At 47.2% G+C, this 19,625-nt stretch overlaps 1 protein-coding gene across 4 annotated transcripts in view; it reads left to right on the top strand.

Annotated features, from left to right (window-relative positions):
* BMPR1A (bone morphogenetic protein receptor type 1A) overlaps window positions 1-19,625 on the top strand; it is a 113,883-nt gene that overhangs the window by 71,069 nt on the left and 23,189 nt on the right. For all 4 annotated transcript variants that reach the window (XM_075610531.1, XM_075610528.1, XM_075610530.1 and 1 more), the window contains one exon: window positions 9,006-9,203. In XM_075610531.1, coding sequence (XP_075466646.1) covers window positions 9,140-9,203 — 64 coding nt within the window. In that variant the 5' untranslated portion in view covers window positions 9,006-9,139. The remainder of the gene's footprint in view (window positions 1-9,005; window positions 9,204-19,625) is intronic.

The raw sequence follows: 19,625 nt of genomic DNA, 5'->3' as shown, positions 1-19,625 counted from the left end.
TTTGTATTCCTCTTAGCTTACTGGCAAGAAGTCTATCGGCCTTGTTCCCTTTATCATAATACCTCTGACCCGTCCATTTGAGAGCTTTTTCTACACTGTCCATCTGGATCACCTGTAGGTCGTTCCTAGCGGTTGTCAATTGTTTGTATATTTTCCGAGAGGGGTTAGCTTTGTGTAGCTATTCTAATTTGATTATTTTATCTGTCAGCTCTTTGGTTAATTTGGTTTTAGTTTTCTTCCTGTGGGCGGCAATTGAGATAAGGTTTCCTCGAATTGTCGCCTTATGGGCCTCCCACAGGATTGCTGGAGATGAGACTGAACCCTTGTTTATTCTAAAATATTCCTTGAGAGTTTTTTTGATCTCTCTGACAATCTCGGCATGGTTCAATAGGGAGTCATTCAGTTTCCTGCTATATGAGGTCGATTTGACAAATGGAATGAATAGGGTCAGGGAGATGGGAGCATGGTCTGACCACGTTATAGGGCCTATATCTGACTTAGTGGCGGCCTCTAGGACAGCGGTGCGCAAACTGGGGGGCGCGCCCCCCTGGGGGGGCGCAAGATTGTTTAGGGGGGGCGCAGGAAGCAGCGGCGATTTTGCCAGGAGCAGAGGGAAAAAAGCCGTCTGCAGCTGCAATTTTTCTTTTGGCCATTAGGTGGCGCTGTGCTGCGCTGTGCTGCGCTGTGCTACAGTACACAGCAGCATCTCGTTGCTTCCTGCATCAGCGACATGGGGAGAGGGGGTGAGTGAGACTGGGACATGGGGTGAGTGAGACTGGGACATGGGGGAGTGAGACTGGCACATGGGGGGAGTGAGACTGGGACATGGGGGGGAGTGAAACTGGGACATGGGGGGGAGTGAGACTGGGACATGGGGGGGAGTGAGACTGGGACATGGGGGGGAGTGAGACTGGCACATGGGGGGGGAGTGAGACTGGCACATGGGGGGGGGAGTGAGACTGGCACATGGGGGGGGGAGTGAGACTGGCACATGGGGGGGGAGTGAGACTGGCACATGGGGGGGGGAGTGAGACTGGCACATGGGGGGGGAGTGAGACTGGCACATGGGGGGGGAGTGAGACTGGCACATGGGGGGGGAGTGAGACTGGCACATGGGGGGGGAGTGAGACTGGGACATGGGGGGGGAGTGAGACTGGGACATGGGGGGGAGTGAGACTGGGACATGGGGGGGAGTGAGACTGGGACATGGGGGGGGAGTGAGACTGGGACATGGGGGGGGAGTGAGACTGGGACATGGGGGGGGAGTGAGACTGGGACATGGGGGGGGAGTGAGACTGGGACATGGGGGGGGAGTGAGACTGGGACATGGGGGGGGGAGTGAGACTGGGACATGGGGGGGGGGAGTGAGACTGGGACATGGGGGGGGAGTGAGACTGGGACATGGTGGGGAGTGAGACTGGGACATGGGGGGGGGGAGTGAGACTGGGACATGGGGGGGGAGTGAGACTGGGACATGGGGGGGAGTGAGACTAGGACATGGGGCGGGAGTGAGACTGGGACATGGGGGGGGAGTGAGACTGGGACATGGTGGGGAGTGAGACTGGGACATGGGGGGGGGATTGAGACTGGGACATGGGGGGGGGATTGAGACTGGGACATGGGGGGGGGAGTGAGACTGGGACATGGGGGGGAGTGAGACTAGGACATGGGGCGGGAGTGAGACTGGGACATGGGGCGGGAGTGAGACTGGGACATGGGGCGGGAGTGAGACTGGGACATGGGTGGGGGGACTGGGACATGTGGGGGGGGACTGGGACATGTGGGGGGAGTGAGACTGGGACATGGGGGGGGAGTGAGACTGGGACATGGGGGGAGTGAGATTGGGACATGGGGGGGGGAGGGAGACTGGGACATGGGGGGGTGGGAGAGTGAGACTGGGACATGGGGGAGTGAGTGTGAGACTGGGACATGGGGGAGTGAGTGTGAGACTGAGGCATGGGGAGGGTGTGAGTGACATGAGGGGGGTGAGAGTGTGAGATGGGGAGGGGGGTGAGAGTGAGTGTGACATGGGGAGGGGGGGTGAAAGAGCTACATGGGGATGGGGATGAGAGAGACATTGGTGGGAGGGAGGGAGACACTGGCAGGAGGGAGAGAGACACACAATGGCTGGAGGGAGAGTGTGAGAGAGACACCGGGTGGAGGGAGAAACAATAGCTGGTTGGAGAGTGCAAGAGAGACACTGGGGGGAGGGAGAGGCAATGGCTGGAAGGAGAGTGAGAGACAATGGAGGGAGGGAGACACTAGGGGGAGGGAGAAAGAGAGAGAGACACACAGGGGGAGGGAAAGAGAGTGGGGGGAGACACTGAGGGGAGGGATAGAGAGGGACTGGAGGGGGAGTGTGAAATACAGGGAGTTGGAGAGACTGGAAGAGGAGTGTGAGACTGGAAGAGGGGAGAGAGTGAGAGACAATGGGGGGAGGGAGAAAGAGACACACACTGGGGGGAGGGAAAGAGAGTGGGGGGGGGAGGGGGAGACACTGAGGGGAGGAATAGAGAGGCACTGGAGGGGGAGTGAGAAATACAGGGAGAGACTGGAAGAGGTTAGAGAGGTCCGGAGGTGTTCTAATGTGGCGGGAAGAGAGAGATTAATAATACAGCAGAAATGGGAACGCTATTAGACAAATATTATAATATTTATTTTTAAGTTATGTAATTTGTGCTATAAATACTTTTTTTGTAGACGCGTGGCGGGGGCGTTACAAAGCTGGTTCGCACTGACGTCATGCACTGCACATGCACTGACGTCATGTGATTTTGATTACATCAGGCAGGGGGGGCCCGAGAAATTTCATGGATGAAAAGGGGGGCTCGGCATAAAAAGTTTGCTCACCCCTGCTCTAGGACATTCTTGGTTGCAAGGAAATAGTCAATACGGGAATAGGTCTGGTGAGGTGCCGAGTAAAAGGTATAATCCCTTTGTCCCTGATGCTGTGTTCTCCAAATGTCCACTAGGGAAAACTCACCCATAATATCTTTAAATTTTTTCCCCAGTCTTTGGGATTGGGTTGAGTGTTGTCGTCCTGGGGTGCTCGATTTGTCTTCATTTGGGTTAAGAGCCATGTTTAGATCTCCCGCGATTAGCAGCGAGGATATATAATTTGGGTCAATTTTTTCCAGAACATTTTTTAGAAATTCTGTCTGGTTCTCGTTTGGGGCGTAGAGGTTAACGAGGGCGATTGCCAAACCCGAAAGTGAACCGTAGACCACAATAAATCTTCCCTCTGGATCTGCCGTAATTTTTGTTAAATTAAATGGGGTGCCCTGACGGATCAGAATGGCAACCCCTCTGCGCTTACTACTGAACGATGAGAAATAGCTCATCGGGTATGTTTGTTGAAATGTTTTAGGTGGGTCCTGAGACGTAAAATGGGTCTCCTGAAGGAAAACAACATCGCCACCAGACTTTTTTATTTCCTGGATGGGGGGGGGGTTGCATGGGGAAGGTGGGGGGGGGTGGAGGGGGGAAGGGGCGGGGGTGGGGGAATGGTCGGGTTGCCTTGTGTGTGTGTGTGTGTATAGATGCCATTCATCATATTATATCCCTTATGCATATAGATAGTCGCGAATAGTACAGTCATAACCTTTGGAGGGCCCTGTGGCCTCCTATGGTCAGCTCTTTGAGAGCCGCTCTTCATAGGTTGAACAGTTCCTAAAGCGTAGATCTGCGGGTTATTGGGGGGGAGTGAGAGTGAGGGGGGCGGGGAGGGGGTGAAGGGAAGGGAACGGGGAGGAGGGGGAGGAGAAGTCGGGGGTGGGGTGAGGGTGGGGGGAGATGCGTCTCTATAATAGGCAGCTTATAGGTTTTGTCTGCTGTCCAGTCGTTAGTAAGCATAGTGGACACCTCGGTGGGTATCCTAATTACCCAGAGCTATTTATCAATCATTCTATATTTTGTTCAGTGTTGGTTACTTATGGTATCGTTACAGTGATTGGGGGGTTCTGTAATGGCCGCAGTGAAGCGGCTCTTCCTATGTGAATTTAGGCATAACACAAGGGTCTTTGAGACTCTGAGGGGGGGGGGGGGGCGGGGAGCGGTGTGGGTTGGGGGGGGATGGGACAAGAGGGGGGGCTTGCATCATTAGTTCTAACATCTTTCAGACCTCGTTACATACACGTTATGATTCTTTGCATGGGAAATGTACAACAATAACATGCAAATGGCAGGAAATAATTAAAAAAAAGAAAAAAAAAGCATTTCTACTGTGAGTGTTTCTCTGGCGTTCTGATCTCGTCGCGTGTCTCCTATCAGGTTATTATCCAGCATTGTGAGTTTAGCTATAGGAGCTTTCATGGGGGAAGGGGAGGGGGGTAGGAAGGTGAGTTCGGGGTGGGGAGTTAGGGGTTCGCGATTGTTAGGGGGGGAGGGGTGGCAATAGGGGGGGGGACGTGTCGGTGGAGGAGGGGGGAGGGAGTGGGGGGTAGGGGAAACGGGGGGGGAGGTCCAGTGATGGGGAGATTTTATCTGAAGCAAAATAAACTCTATGTCAACGATCAGCTCTACGCGCAACGAGGGGGGAGGTTACTTAACTTGGGGTAACAGGGGTAAAACGAACATAGAAGGTGTGTACACGTTTTAACATTACAGACCCTGTCCCTTAGGATCATCAGCGGGGTGCAGCGATCTGGTTCAAGATTTGTCCTGAGGTTCAGTCGCACATCAAGTTGATTCCTGGGAAAAACAGGGTCTGCCTCTGTTCGCGGCCTCTGTTCGCGGCCTCAGGTAGTGCATCGGTCCTCCCTCAGCCGAGGGGGGGAGGCAAGAGGCTCAACGCGGGGTAGGGTCTGGTGTGATTCCGGTGACTCTCTGAATCCAGATGCTCGGTGTCTGGGCAGGCCCGTCTTGAAGGACCGTGTGTTGAGACGGTGGTCGAAAGGGATGCACCGCGCATGAGGGACAGCGGCCGCTGCAGTTCTTCTGGAACTCGATGGGGCGCCCCCTGGAAAAGTAAGGCCTCTCGCGCCACCATTTTACCTTCTCGGAGCAGATGATGAGGCTCTCCCGGGACGACTGAACGGGTAAGTATTGCAGCGGTTACCTCATTTCTCTCGGGGATGCCGTTTCTCCGCGATCCGTTCCGAAGTTCTTATCGGCTGATCCTCCTTGTCGCTGGGTCGATTTCCGGCTGATTCGGCGGTCCGAAGAGGTTCCAGGGCCAGGCCCAAGGCCTTCGCTAGGTGTTCCATGTCTTCGGGGTATCGTATAGAGAGGAATTTGCCTTTATGGTTGATGACCAGTTTAAAGGGGAATCCCCACTTATACTTTATGCCCTTCTCACGGAGGAGCAGTGTGAGGGGGCGCACCTCCTTCCGGCGGTCCACCGTTAACTTCGAGAGGTCGTTGTAGACCTGGAGTGTTTCTCCCCGAAACATGATATTGTCTCTCACCCGGCATGCTCCAATGAGCTTGTCCTTAGTGGTGTAACTATGGAGCCGCACGATTACATCCCGCCGTCGGTTCGCGTCATCGGATCGTGGGCCTAGTGCTCTGTGCGCTCTGTCGATTTCCATATCGCGTTGTTCTAGTTCTGCACATATGGAGATGAAAAAGTCTGCCAGATAGTCATGCAGGTGGCCGGGTAGGATCGCTTCCGGGATGCCGCGGATCCATAGATTCTGGCGGCGATCCCGGTTTTCTTGATCCTCCAGGCCGTCGCGGAGGGAATGAATTTCTCGGCCTAGTCGGATGATTTCTTCATCCGCATCAGTTTGGTGTTGCAGGGCCTCTTCGAGCCTGTTCTCCAGCGTCGTGGTGCGCTCCTGGAGGCCCTGAATGTCCTGCTTGATTGCCGAGACCGCTTCCTTGAGGTCAGCTTGTAGTGTTCTCTGCAGTTTGGCATGTAGTTCTTCAAGGAACTCTTTCGTAATTCCCCCGTCCGGGGGGGGAGTTTCAACGGGGCTTGCAGGGTCTGCTCGGCCTTGTGTGCCTCGTGCTCCTGGCGGTGATCCGCCATCTTGGTTTTTTCCCCCTGTATCAGTGTGCTGTTTCGCGGGGGTAAAGTATCTCCTAACCCCTTGGGCAGGTTGTTTTTTCCCCTTGGTTGACATCCCTTATGCTTTGGGAGGTAAGAGGAAGTTTTTGGGGGATTTTTTCCGGACGAAAAATGTCTATTTTGTGTGTTTATCTGAGTGGGTCTCCAGAGCTCTACCTTCACCCGTCTGCTCTGGTCGACGTCATCGGCACGCCCCCGCTATCATGCACTTTTGAAGTGAAACTTCTTTAGCGGCATCTACCACATCAGCAAAATTCCCTGGCAGTGAATGCAGTTGATTGATGCGGAAGTCAGTGGTGACGGAAGTGACTTCACTGCTTGCAGAAGTGGCCGCTGGCAACATTCACTGCCACTGAATTTCGCCAGTTTCCACCATCTGGAAAAACACGAACACACACAGCTGACAAAACCACCCCCCACCCCCCCCCGGTGATCAGCCGAGCATCTCTTCCCCCCCCCCCCCCCGTGAGCCACTGAGCACCCCACCCCCCCTTGAGCCGTAGAGCCCACCCTCTTTCCCTCCAGGGAGTTGCCTTGAGACACACACTGACACACACTGACACACACTGACACACACTGACACACACTGACACACACTGACACACACTGACACACACTGACACACACTGACACACACTGACACACACTGACACACACTGACACACACACACTGACACACTCACTGACTGACTGACACACTCACTGACTGACTGACACACTCACTGACTGACTGACACACTCACTGACTGACTGACACACTCACTGACTGACTGACACACTCACTCACTGACTGACACACTCACTCACTGACTGACACACTCACTCACTGACTGACACACACACACTGACTGACTGAGACACACACACACACACACACACACACACACACACACACACACACACACACACACACACACACACACACACACACACACACACACACACTGACTGACACACAGACACACAAGGAATTCAGTTACTGTAAATATAGAAGTGCAAATAGCTAAACACGTGTTCTAAGTCAAACTTTTTTTGCATTTTGGCACTGATTGTGTTTTTATTATTAATTAAAAACATCACCATTACAAATATAATTTTTGTGACAAAAGACAAAGTTTCACTTAAATGTACTTTTATGAAAAGTCCTCATTGTTTTCCATCACAGCGTATGTACCTTGTTGTCAACCATACTTACAACTGCTTCTTTCCTTGCTGCAAAAGATTGAAAAGTTTGAATAAATAGCTAAAATAACCCAGTCCTTTGGGGTACATGTTAGGCAAATATGATTGTATGTTCATGGCACAAAGCAACACTGGACAGTACAGGCATACCCCGCATTAACGTACGCAATGGGACCGGAGCATGTATGTAAAGCGAAAATGTACTTAAAGTGAAGCACTCTCTTTTCCCACTTATCGATGCATGTACTGTACTGCAATCGTTATATACGTGCATAACTGATGTAAATAACACATGTGTAACAGGCTCTATAGTCTCCCCGCTTGCACACAGCTTCGGTACAGGTAGGGAGCCGGTATTGCTGTTCAGAACGTGATGACAGGCGCATGCGTGAGCTGCCGTTTGCCTATTGGGCGATATGTACTTACTCGCGAGTGTACTTAAAGTGAGTGTACTTAAAGCGGGGTATGCCTGTAAATAGGTTAAGCATGTGCACTAAAGATATGGTGTCTATACACGTCTACCACAGTCCCCCAAAACCTGCTCCCTTCATCCCAGTGTCGCGTCATTTATCGGTTAAAGCGGCACACACAGATTCTGGCTTCTGATCTGGAAAAGAGCACACTGGCTTATGTGCTCACGTTTGAGTCAAACCTGCTTTATTCCCAGTGAGAAACGTTTATACTTTGTACTTTTCTGCAGCGCAGGTGCGAGCTACGTTGCGTCTATACTGCCCTTTTTTGTAGGCTATGATCGTCCTTCAGCCCATTTTAAAATGTTCCCCCCCTGTTGCTATCCTGTCTCTCTCCCCTCGTGAGGAAGCCACTTTGTTTCCTAATTACAGAAAAGTCACAGATGTGTGAAAAGTAGGCCACAAGCCGAAGACTGTGTGCCCCATACCCACTACAATTGGAAGTGGCATGCATCTCTCTGCTCCACCACTAATTTGCCTCTGTTAAATGCCTCCAGAGTCCCAATTAAAATGAAAAGTTTCTGATGAACAGACAGATTGAGTTATTTATGGTGGAAGCAGCCACCAACCGTAATTGAGGCACATCCTTGAACAAATACTAATTTTTCCATACAGGAATAGCGCCAGGCTGACAGGGGTCATACAGGTCAAGCTCGCTGGAAACAAGAGGCCAAAGAAAGCCAAAACCAGCCTTCTATTCATCTTAACACAAATCTCCTTTGTCCACATTAACTGTTTAGGTGTGTGAGCTGCCCCAAAAGCCCTTTGAGGTCTAATTATGCTTTCTGTCTTAATCAATGTAAAAATATAATTAGGAGAGTATGCCACCATCATTGCCTCTTTCTCATCGAGGAGGAGACCCCAAGTAAAACTGAAAGTTTGTATGTTTTAAAAAACGGTTACCAAGTAAATACAGATTTTCTTTATATTTCTATAACGGATATTCTTGAACGAATGAGAGAACAGTATTTCATGAATGCTCGCCAGTTAGACCAATATAGAAGGGATCGCATACAACACAAGTTTGCCGATGTGTTCTTCCAAGTACTTGATGGTAATAACATTGCTGTGGTGTTTTTCTTGACGGATTTTGTTTTCTGGCTGTGAATTCGTTGCATATCTTTTATATCTACAATTGTATTTCTATCATTGTTACCCAAGTACATTAACAGTTTTTAACTTGCTGTACCTAAAATAGGCTAGAATTATAGGTAAAGCAATTAAAGCAAAGGTTTATAGGTAAAGCAATTCATTGTTTCCCAACCAGTTTTGACTTGCCATTGATGTGTGAAGTGGCTACCTAAAATCTCGAACGCTCATTATGCTTACTTCTTATTTTCTAGGAGCCAAGCATCTGCAGACAAAGAAACTGGCCCAATATTTGGGCGGCTCTCTACGTTCCAGTCCCTCTGCAATCTGGTCAAGTGCTGCTAGGCCATTGAAAAAGAGGTAATCCTGCTTGTGAAAAGACGCAGCAATGAAAGAGCAAATGTCCATCGCTTTATTTGGAGGGTTTCTCCTTCTTGCTATCCATGTACAAGGTAAGCGTGCAATCAATCACCTTTCTGTTCTCTTGTTCAGTGCAATACAGATACCTACGTATCTACAAGCGTATATGTGCAAGCTATGTATCAACCATTCATATTCAGCATCCATTTGGTATAAAAGCTCATTTGTTTTTATTTTATTTTTATGATAAAAACATACTTTCGTGTGGATGCCTCCAGAAGTTGTATATTGTAAAAGTATAAGAAGCATTACAGTTCATAACTTGGTAGTGGACTTCTCTTCTAGTTTGCTCTGATCCCTTAACTAGCCCTGGACACCAACAGCATATACCAAATATTCCCAGAATATGTATGTATTGTAATGCTAGAAATTTCAGGCCCAAACTGACAGCTTTTAATGGAGGATGCATTAAAATGATAGCTAACTGTCAAATAGCGGAGTGCCTTTCATTTGTCCAGAGGGAAAAATATGAAATATATTGTTGACTGCTAACTTAACCCTGTACAGCAGGGGTGCCTAACTCCTGTCTTCAAGGGCCACCAACATATCAGGTTTTAAGGATATCCCTGCTTCAGCACAAGTGACTGTCTTTCACTGACCCACCTGTGCTGAAGCAGGGATATCCTTAAAACCTGTCCTGTTGGTGGCCCTCGAGGACTAGAGTTGGCCACGTCTGCTGTACACTATGTACATTAATAGAGCTATATAAATAAAGATATACACACACAAAGTGTCCAGCAATGCATTAGTGTGCAAATAACAGCTAACCCCCTCCCTCCCTTCTCCATACAATATATCAGACAAACACATATACATCTACCCGATTTTCAAAGCATTTAAATAGTTGCAAAGCGGAAGTTGTTCAGAGATTATTCACTAGATACTTCCCTTTTTTGACAACTTGATGGTTTCCTTTTTGACTAACCTTGTTTCATACAGCACCAACACTTTCCATTTCATACAAAATAAAGCATTTGTATGACTGTAATCTTTCCCTTACATGTTATCAGCCAAAACAGCGTTTTCCAACATGCTATTTCTTAGTGGTTGCTAATGATTTCCTTTTACCTTTTCAATGGCATTCTTGCGAAAGGAGGAAAGTTCCATAAAGGGAAAAAAAATTCAGGTCTCGGTCAAAATTCACAGTAAATCGAATCTTTTTTTTTTTTTATTACTATGGGACTTGCGTCTTTTCTTACTTGCCTCAGCTGGCAAGGAATTCTGTTTACATAAATGAATCAAGTGAATTTTCCCCCCCCATCATTTTCATGCACCGTAGTAAATTATAACTTAAACAGCCATGGGATCTTAAGACTTGATTTGAGGTTGGATTTACATCCTAATTTCACTAAAACAACTGCCAGTCCTAGTTTTCAGGCCTGCTCTTTAGCCAGTTGTCTGTTTTCAATGGCAATTGGTGAAGGGCCCCATAGAGCCTCATTTCAAGCTTATACTAAGAAAATAAAGAATTCTATCAATGGGCGCCAAGCAAGTCGGATCCAGAGGAAAGTTCCTTTATCACCTTGACACACACATGCACACTTATTCAGCTTCAACTTTCGGTTTATTTTTTTAGTCTCGTACTTCACCTGTGAGAGACAAAAAAAAATGAACTTTACACACTTTTTTGCCGTTTCTTCAGAGAAGAAACGTATATTATTTGAACATGGCGTAGTACATAAAACATTGTTAAAGCCAGACTCTGTGTGTGTTTGTGTGGAGTAAAGTCACAAAGGCTTGCTGGAACACATGGTTTTGATTCAGTGTATGGAAAAAAACTTTTACCTATCTTGAACATTTTATAACGCTAACAAGCCGTCCTGGCATAAGATCTGAGGTTTTCATTATTCGTTTTTTTTTTTTTTTTTTTCCATTATCAAATAGTTTAGTGGGAAAGTACCAGTGGAACAGACTGTAATCTTGTGACCTTCACAACGCAACATTGGAATGGGAGAGTTGACTGCAAAGATATATATTTTCGTTTGGACTTCAGATAGTCTTGGGAAATTGGAGATCATGCTTCAGGAAAATAGGACATGCTGCACTTAGTAATAAAACAAAGGATCCCAAACTGTGCTACATATATCAGGTTGTACTTAAGGTACTTCAAGGTGGTATGTCCCATGCCAGCGACTTGAAATATCAATTTCCTTGAGTAATCAACTGCAGTGGCATAGAGCAGGGCTGGCCAACTCCAGGCCTCAAGGGCATCAACAGGCCAGGTATTGGCTTCAGCACAGGTGGCTCAATCAGTGACTCGGTCAAAGACCCAGCTACCTGTGCTGAAGCAGGGATATCCTAAAAACCTGACCTGTTGGTACTGGAGTTGGGCACCCCTGCTGTACAGGGTTAAGACAGCAGTCAACAATATATTTCATATTTTCCGTCTGGACAAATGAAAGGCACTCGGCTATTTGACAGTTTGCCATCTTATCGCAAGGATCTTAATCACTACAGATGCCTCTGGGACCTAAGGGGGGTACCTTGGCCTAGTCTAAGTGCCACTGACATTCAGACCCTACCTTCCTCCTCTCTGTCCTGGCTCCGACTGGCCTGTTCCCGCTGAGTGCGCCAAATATATCTAATTCCAGCTCCCTGCCTCTGTCCCTAAGGCTCATGGGACTTGTAGTCCCTTGCGGAGCCATTTGGAGTTATGGCCGCCGCTCGAATTGCTCTGCTCATGTGCAGGGTGTATAAACAAGGCCGCCGTAACTAAATAGCTATTGTGCATGCGCGAATATCCAAAATGGCAGCACCCTGTCGGCGTCACACCTCAGAGCTCGCGGCGACCAGGTCGCCCCTCCTGCAACACCTGCACACCGCCGCAACCTCCCAGCACCAATAGCCGTCCCCCTCCCGCAGCCCGGAGGTAAGAGGGGGACCCGGCTATACAATATACACATTTTACTGGTCAAACGTAATGAAACTGAAATTGACATACATGCACACTCTGTACTCTGCAAACAAAGTGTTGCCAAAATATGACTGTGGATCTGTGATTTTGGCTCTTTTGGCACCAAAAAAATAACTTGCTGTGAAAAGGAGCTTCCTTCACGTGTCTGTAAATCGCCCATGCTGATCGCTTTCTGTTTTTTTCTTTTTCTTTTTTTTAATGCTTTATAAAAATCTCCCCCTCCCCTATCGGGGGATATTTTTATTTTTAAAACGTGACGCTTCATTCAGTAGGTATGAAAGCAGTTGAAATGTTGTGTCCAGGAGTTCAAAATTGGTCACCCCAGAAAATCCTGAGGTTACCATGGTAATTTCAGATTCCAGAGAGAGAGAGAACACGGTCTTTTAACACACAACTAAAAATAAGCAGGAACATGCTAAGGGGCAAGATGCTAGCATTATGTGAGTGAAACTCATCTATGTTTCTGGGGGGAGGGTGTGCTGCTCTAACACCTGCACGTGCTTGTAGTCATAGTCCAGATTTGTAAAATCCCGTTCAAAATTCTTAGAGGTTCTATGCATTAGCAAATAGTGTGTAGTTAAGCAAAAGGGCAACCAGAGCAGATAAGGCGCCAGGTGGAAATAATGATTGCCTTCTGTGGTTACTTAGGATCTCAAGGCAGCGGTGCGCAAAGTGGGGGGCGCTAGATTGTCTGGGGGGGTATGTGCGGGTGTTCCAGAGGCCCCCGCGCTTCCCTGAAGGCATTTCAAATAAATGCCGGGGATCGCGTGAGGCCTCTAACTAGTTTACTTACTTTTGTTCCAATGACGCGTCTCCATGGCTACCGGTGTCAAATTACGTCACACAACCCCGCAACGTCATTTGACGCTGGGGCCGTGCGGGGGAGGGGGGGGTGGGAGGGGGTGAGCCGAAGGGGAGAGTAGACAAGGGGGCGCATGAAAATAAGTTTGCGCACCCCTGTCTTAAGGTATAGAACCAGGGGTAGCCTACTCCAGTCCTCAAGGGCCACCAACAGACAAGGTTTTCGGGATATTCCTGCTTCAGCACAGGTGGCTCAGGCATTGAGCCACCTATGCTGAAGCAGGAATATCCTGAAAACCGGACCTGTTGGTGGCTCTTGAGGACTGGTCTTGAGGAGTTGCCTACCCCTGGTATAGAGTGGCAGGGGTAAAACCATTCACTAAGAAAGGAAGTAAAAATGAAGTTGGAGAAAAAGCTGATTCACTGAGCTCTGCCAGACCTCAGACTCCTTTGTGACTGCTGAAGCAATCAAAGAAAAAAATAGTGAAACATGTGGAGACAAGTTTATATGCTGTGTGTTCCAGAATTCTTTGCCACGTGCTCACGCTTAATGTATTTTTCTTTTAACCCAAATGCTTTAACTCGCATCTTTTTTTTTTTTCACTTGTATTTTTTTTTAATGGCATTTCCTTTTATTATACATAGTAGTACTGTACAACCAAGCCCTATAACCTTTGCTTTTCCCTTGGAGAACGGTCGTTCCCAGAGAGAGAGAGAGTTTGTCAGTGGGGGTTATTCATTAGCCCAGGGGAGCGCAAACGTTTGCAGTTGCGTCCCCCTGCCTTCCCTCCGCTGGTGCTCGTGCTCCCTCCCTTACCTTGATGACGCCGCGGGGTCATGTCAGGTGACCCGCAGCGTCATTTGTCATGTCACATGACCCCCGGCGTCATTTGATGCCGCGTCGCCATGGACACGAGCGATGCTGGCTGAGTCGAGGTAAGTAATAGCGTTGCAGAGGCCTCACACGATCCCCGGCATTTAATTTTTATGCCTCTGGGAAGAGCGTGGGGCCTCTGCAAAGGCCTGGGCCCCCCCAGAAAAATCTCGCGCCCCCCACTTTGCTCACTGCTGCATTTGTCAAAAGAGTTTCCATATGATTTAGTGACCAAGTCAGCCCTATTGCAGTTATATAACCCCATATGTGTTGGTTTCCAAGAGAAAAGAAGAAAATAATTTTCTGCACGCTGTATGAATTGAAAATAAGTATTGTATTCGAATTTAAGTTACATGGAAACCAACAACCACCATTTCCTTTTGTGTGGTTAATGGGACTGCCCTCTAAAAGCAGCATGCATGTTTCTCCTAAATTAGGAGGTCTTTAATAGCTTTGCAAATGTGTCCCAACACCAGCAATGGTGGGCAACAGTTTCACCGGCGCCCTTCAGCCGCTTACCACGCCATTAGCCCCCTCTCCCCACTGCAGAGATGGTGGAGATGTTTGTGGCAATCGTAGCTTCCTCCCAGTCTCTGTGCTGCCTAAGGCCATGCCTATAGTGCCGTCGACGGCGACACGGCGGGTGACGTCACCTGTTAGGGTCGTGGGATTCCCGCAATTTGATTTGTTCATGGGCCGTCACGTCATGTGATGCGACAGCCCTTGAGAAATCTAATTTTGTCGGCTTCAGGTTTTCGCGATGTTGCTTGTCGCCATCTCGTGCACTATAAGCGCACGCGGCAGCGGCAATGTATTTGTTTTTGGGCGACGTCGCCGGCCCTATAAGCACGGCCTAATTAATGATTGTTCTAATCACTAGTTCCCAGTGTAAGGAGAGGAGTGGGACCGTATTCATCAGCGCGCCGGCGTTAAAGCTGCAGACCAACCAATATCCTACATGTGTTTAGAAACAAATGAATCAGTTCGGTAACATGAGACAATACTTGTGCATTAAAAAAAATAAATCCCTGCTGATATTTTTAATGTTTTGTAATGTATAAATACAGGACTTTATTTCATTAAGGGTATGCCGTGTCACTTCATAAAGACCACGTTTGTTGGTCGAAACGTTGTGTGGCTAATACATTTCTACTTTGATTACAAAATTCGTAGTGCTCTGGATCCTTTTCCTTTATATTGTAACGAGCATTTTTTGTTTCTATAGTAACCATCTACAAAGTCACATCCCCTTTCTCTTCTGAAACAGGCTCTGGCACACCCCTTCTTGTGCCCTGCCCTCAATCTAGCAGTGCAGCAATTGTATCTGCCTGGTCACATGATCTTCCCCACAGAAAATTGCATCTTTGGTCCTCTTCTGCTGCACTGACAGACATTTAGTGAACCCCCAAGCCGAATATTCGCTAATTGATCACAGGAGAACGGATCGATAGGCAATTTAGCTAATTACTTATTGTGTAGATTGTATTGATGCACATATTAAAGGGGGGGAAAAACAGGAGCTTAGACTGCTGCCTTAAGATGCTGAGTGGAGCGGGCGTGGAGATGCTCCTACCCATGGCCCTTCTGCCTTTGCACTATATACATATAATATACATACATACTATAATATCTATATCTTTATATATCTTTATGTATTTAACTCCATTCATGTACATAGCACTTCACAGCAGGATACACGTGATATAATAATATAACACATAATGGGAATAAGCGCTTCAGACATAAAAGTAACATTAGGTAAAGGAGTCCCTGCCCCGAAGAGCTTACAATCTAAGTGGTATGTAGGGAGATCTGACAGGGACAGTAGGAGGATATTCTGGTAAGTGCGTCTGCAAGTGGTCACAAGGTCAAGGTCAATCAATATGCGATGGATCATCCAATGGATCTACCAAAAGGCTTTAATTAAAGAGGTGTGTGTTTTAAGATTGATTTTAAACGTGAAGAGAGTGGGTGCTAGACGGATATAGGGGGAAAGCATTCCAGAGGTGTGGGGCAGTAAGTGAGAGTTTTAGGCTGGAGAGGGCTTTAGATACAAAAGAATAAACTGAAAACCCTTGAACAGAGCCCAAGAGTCTGGATGGTGCATAGCGAGAAATTAGGGCTGAGATGTAAGGAGGGACAGAAGAGTGTAAAGCTTTGAGAGGAGAATTTTGTAAGTAATACAGGATTTAATAGGAAGCCAGGAGAGTGATATAAGCAGGAGAGATTTTGAGACAGACTTGGGAGCGGATAAAGTGATTCTAGCAGCAGCATATAGGATAAATTGTAGGGGAGACAAATGAGAGGCAGGCAGGCCGGACAGTAGAAGGTTACAATAGTCGAGACGGGAGAGAATGAGGCAACGTTATAGTTTTAGCAGTAGTGTGACAGAGGCAAGGGTGTGTCTTTGCAATATTACAGATGCAAAAATTATGGTTTTAGGTACATTGTGAATGTGAGGGAGGAATCAAATATAATGTACGTCCTTGAAGTATGTCATGTTGCCTACCACTACTCCAGCTGCTAGTAACACAATAATAAAGATAATGTATTATATAAAATAAAAGCTAAATAAAACTAAGCAGCTATTTCAGAGTTGTGGAGACCAGAGTTGTTATACTTTTGTCAAAGTAGATTTCATAATGACCTATGCATTCAGAATGAGAGATAACAAGTGAAGGCAAATGATGCGTACACATTTCTAGTGTAATAAATGTTATATATACATACACTGTATACTACGTTTATTTAGCATTTGAGGTTGAGGGCTGCGTTTTAAACATTGCATAGTCTGCCTATACAGAAGTTATTACCCAACTGTGACTATAAATAGTCATCAACACTCTTGAGTGCATATTTCACTCTGGAAATTAAGATGCTACGGTCTGACTTTTGAGGTTATTGATCTGCATTAAAGGGAAGATCAGCAATTAGTATGTCTTTACATTGTCTAGCCATGAAACAATTATTTGTCTCCAGCGACAAGTTACGCAGTCTTCCTTCGAAAATAGGGAGGATCAAAACCAAATCTCATCTGAGTGTATTTTTAGTCATCGCCCCTCCACGGGGTGGGAGATGTTGCATTAGAGCTGCGCAAACTTCCAGTTTGTCATATGACTTTGTAAATGAGAACGGTGAAACCAATGCCTTTCTGTGTACTGTATATTTATGGATATCTTATTTGGATAATATTTTTGACTTTATAAATGTACCTCACAAGTCCTGTCTGTCTGTCTATCTCAATTAGTAAGCAATGGAGTGGTGTGCATTATGCTTCTACTTTCTTAATTTATGGGTCAACATTCAAACCTGAAATTGGAAGCATTTACCATACCTGATGCGCACTCATCATATTTTCTACTATTATTCATATTCTTTGTAAACTAGTTGGAGTAATTGTTTGTTGGGTGGCAGGCATTAAAATGGGCTATAGATATGACCAGTAATGAAAAGTTCAGTCCGCGCTCTGGCTCTTTAAACTTGGAGTGTTGGTCCCTCTCAGTTCTCTTGCTGCTTCTGTGTTTATGAGGTGTCTCCCCCACCTCCAAATGTGGTCTCCACCGGAACCCCGATGGTGATACCAATATCAGCAAAACAAAAAAAACCCACAAAAGCGCACCAAGATGAGAGATAGATATTGTATTAGCAACAAATAATAAAATTAGTAATAATTAGTAATAATTTTATTATTTGTTGCTAATACAATATCTATCTCTCATCTTGGTGCGCTTTTGTGTTTTTTCTTGTTTTTCTATAGATATGACCATATTAAAAAATTTCCTGCAGGTTTTTTCCCCCACAGTTTGTGAAGGTGGGATATAGATTTGAATAAGACGGAGCGGCACAGCGAGTAAAGACACTGTCTCTGTAAACAATGATAGAGTTTGAGCCAGGGGTTCAATTCCCCGGTTCAGCTCCTTTGGCAAGTCACTTTATCTCCCTGTTCCTGAGGCACCAAAAACACAGACGGGTGACTTTGTAAAAAAAAATCCACTATACTGTAATTGTGAAGCGTAAAGGTTGCAATACAGACCAAGTGCATACACTTAACATGCCGTATAATAACGTTACGAAAAGGTCCATCATAGTTTGTGGAGCTCAGCAAGTAGTGTGTGATAATGTAAGCAATAGCACACTGGTATCCCATTTCAAGTGTAACAGGATGCAGTAATGAGATATCTATATATCTGTCTCGTCTGTTGGCATGACGGATCTCCAGTGACTTTTGTGAGCAGGGAAATACTGGAAGCTAATTGAACCAGTGACCACAAAGCAAAACAGAAAATCAGATATGTTATAATGATGGCATAGGCCACAATAGTAAAGTTCAGTGTCTGTTTACTGTGTGGGGGATTGGTTGTGGCAGCAGTTTGGGTGTGAAAGTTCTGTTATATATGAAGTTGCTGTTTTTAATTTCGCAATTCTACATTACCCCCGCCCCCTTTTTTCTCTTTTTAAAAAAAATAAATATGTAAAGTATGTGACAATCTATAATTCTACATTCTTACCTAAACTGGCAATCGTTTGGTGCGCCTGTTATAAATCTGTAAAAATCCTGATTGTGTGGCTAACTAAATGGCCGCTTTCTAACTTTGTGCTGCCGTCTGAAATGCTGCAGCGGGTATGCAACATTATAATACTAAGTGTAACATGTTATTATTCTAGCTGTCAGAGCAATAGTCTGCTTGCTGCTTTGAACACTGCAACAGATCTGTTTGTGATACTTTGTTGCCAAAGGGCAGAGATGAGAAATGTGTGTCACAGCCCGTTTCAAAAGAGGAAGTGTGACTTTCTAAAGTGTTGCTGTAGCAACCAAAGGATGATCAGTATTAAAAATGGCATTAGGAGTTAACAAAAAAAATGCAGACCGTATTTATCTAATACCACAGAACCAATTTATTTATTTATCTATATATATATTTCTCAAATCGTTGTATGTGTATCTGTTTGTCCTGTGTCTCCCTGTCCCTAGGGGCAATCGCATTGGACCTTTGGCCCGTCACTCCGCCTCAGGCCAATGAGATGGCTCCCTTGGCCCGCCCGCCCCCGCACACCTCTCATTGGCCGGTGTGGGCTAACAGTGTCTCACACATACCCCAGTGCCCCCCTCACCGCAAACCCCCCCTCATCGCAAACCGCAGCAGGGCAGAGGAAAAAGCAGAGAGGGGGGGGGCACACAACAACAACAACAACAAACTGACTGACACACGAACTGCCTGTCTGAAACACACACAGACTGACTGACACACACACACACTGACTGACGCGCGCACACACACTGACGCGCGCACCCTCCCTGACTGACGCGCGCACACTCACTGACTGGCGCACACACACACTGACTGACGCGCGCACACACAGCGTGCCTGAGACACACATACTGACTGACGCACACTGACTGCCTGCCACGCGCACACACACTGGCTGACACACACTGAATGGTGTGCGCACACACACCCTGACTAACGCACACACCTGAGACACACATACTGACTGACGCACACACACACACTGACTGACGCACAAACAAGCACTGACTGACTGCCACGCGCACACACACAACCCCTTACTGACGCACGCACACACCCCCTGACTGACGCACGCACACACCCCCTGACTGACGCTCGCACACACCCCCTGACTGACGCTCGCACACACACCCTGACTGACGCACACACACACCCCCTGACTGACGCACGCACACACCCCCTGACAGACGCATGCGCGCGCGCGCACACACACACACACGGACTGATGCACACACACGGACTGACGCACACACGCACACACGCATACACACACACACGGACTGATGCACACACACACACGGACTGGCGCACACACACACACACGGACACACGCACG

Source organism: Ascaphus truei, chromosome 8, assembly GCF_040206685.1.
Source record: "Ascaphus truei isolate aAscTru1 chromosome 8, aAscTru1.hap1, whole genome shotgun sequence".
Classification (NCBI taxonomy): Eukaryota; Metazoa; Chordata; class Amphibia; order Anura; family Ascaphidae; genus Ascaphus; species Ascaphus truei.
Note: the sequence above shows the minus strand (reverse complement) of the source record. Positions and strands in the feature narration are given on the sequence as shown.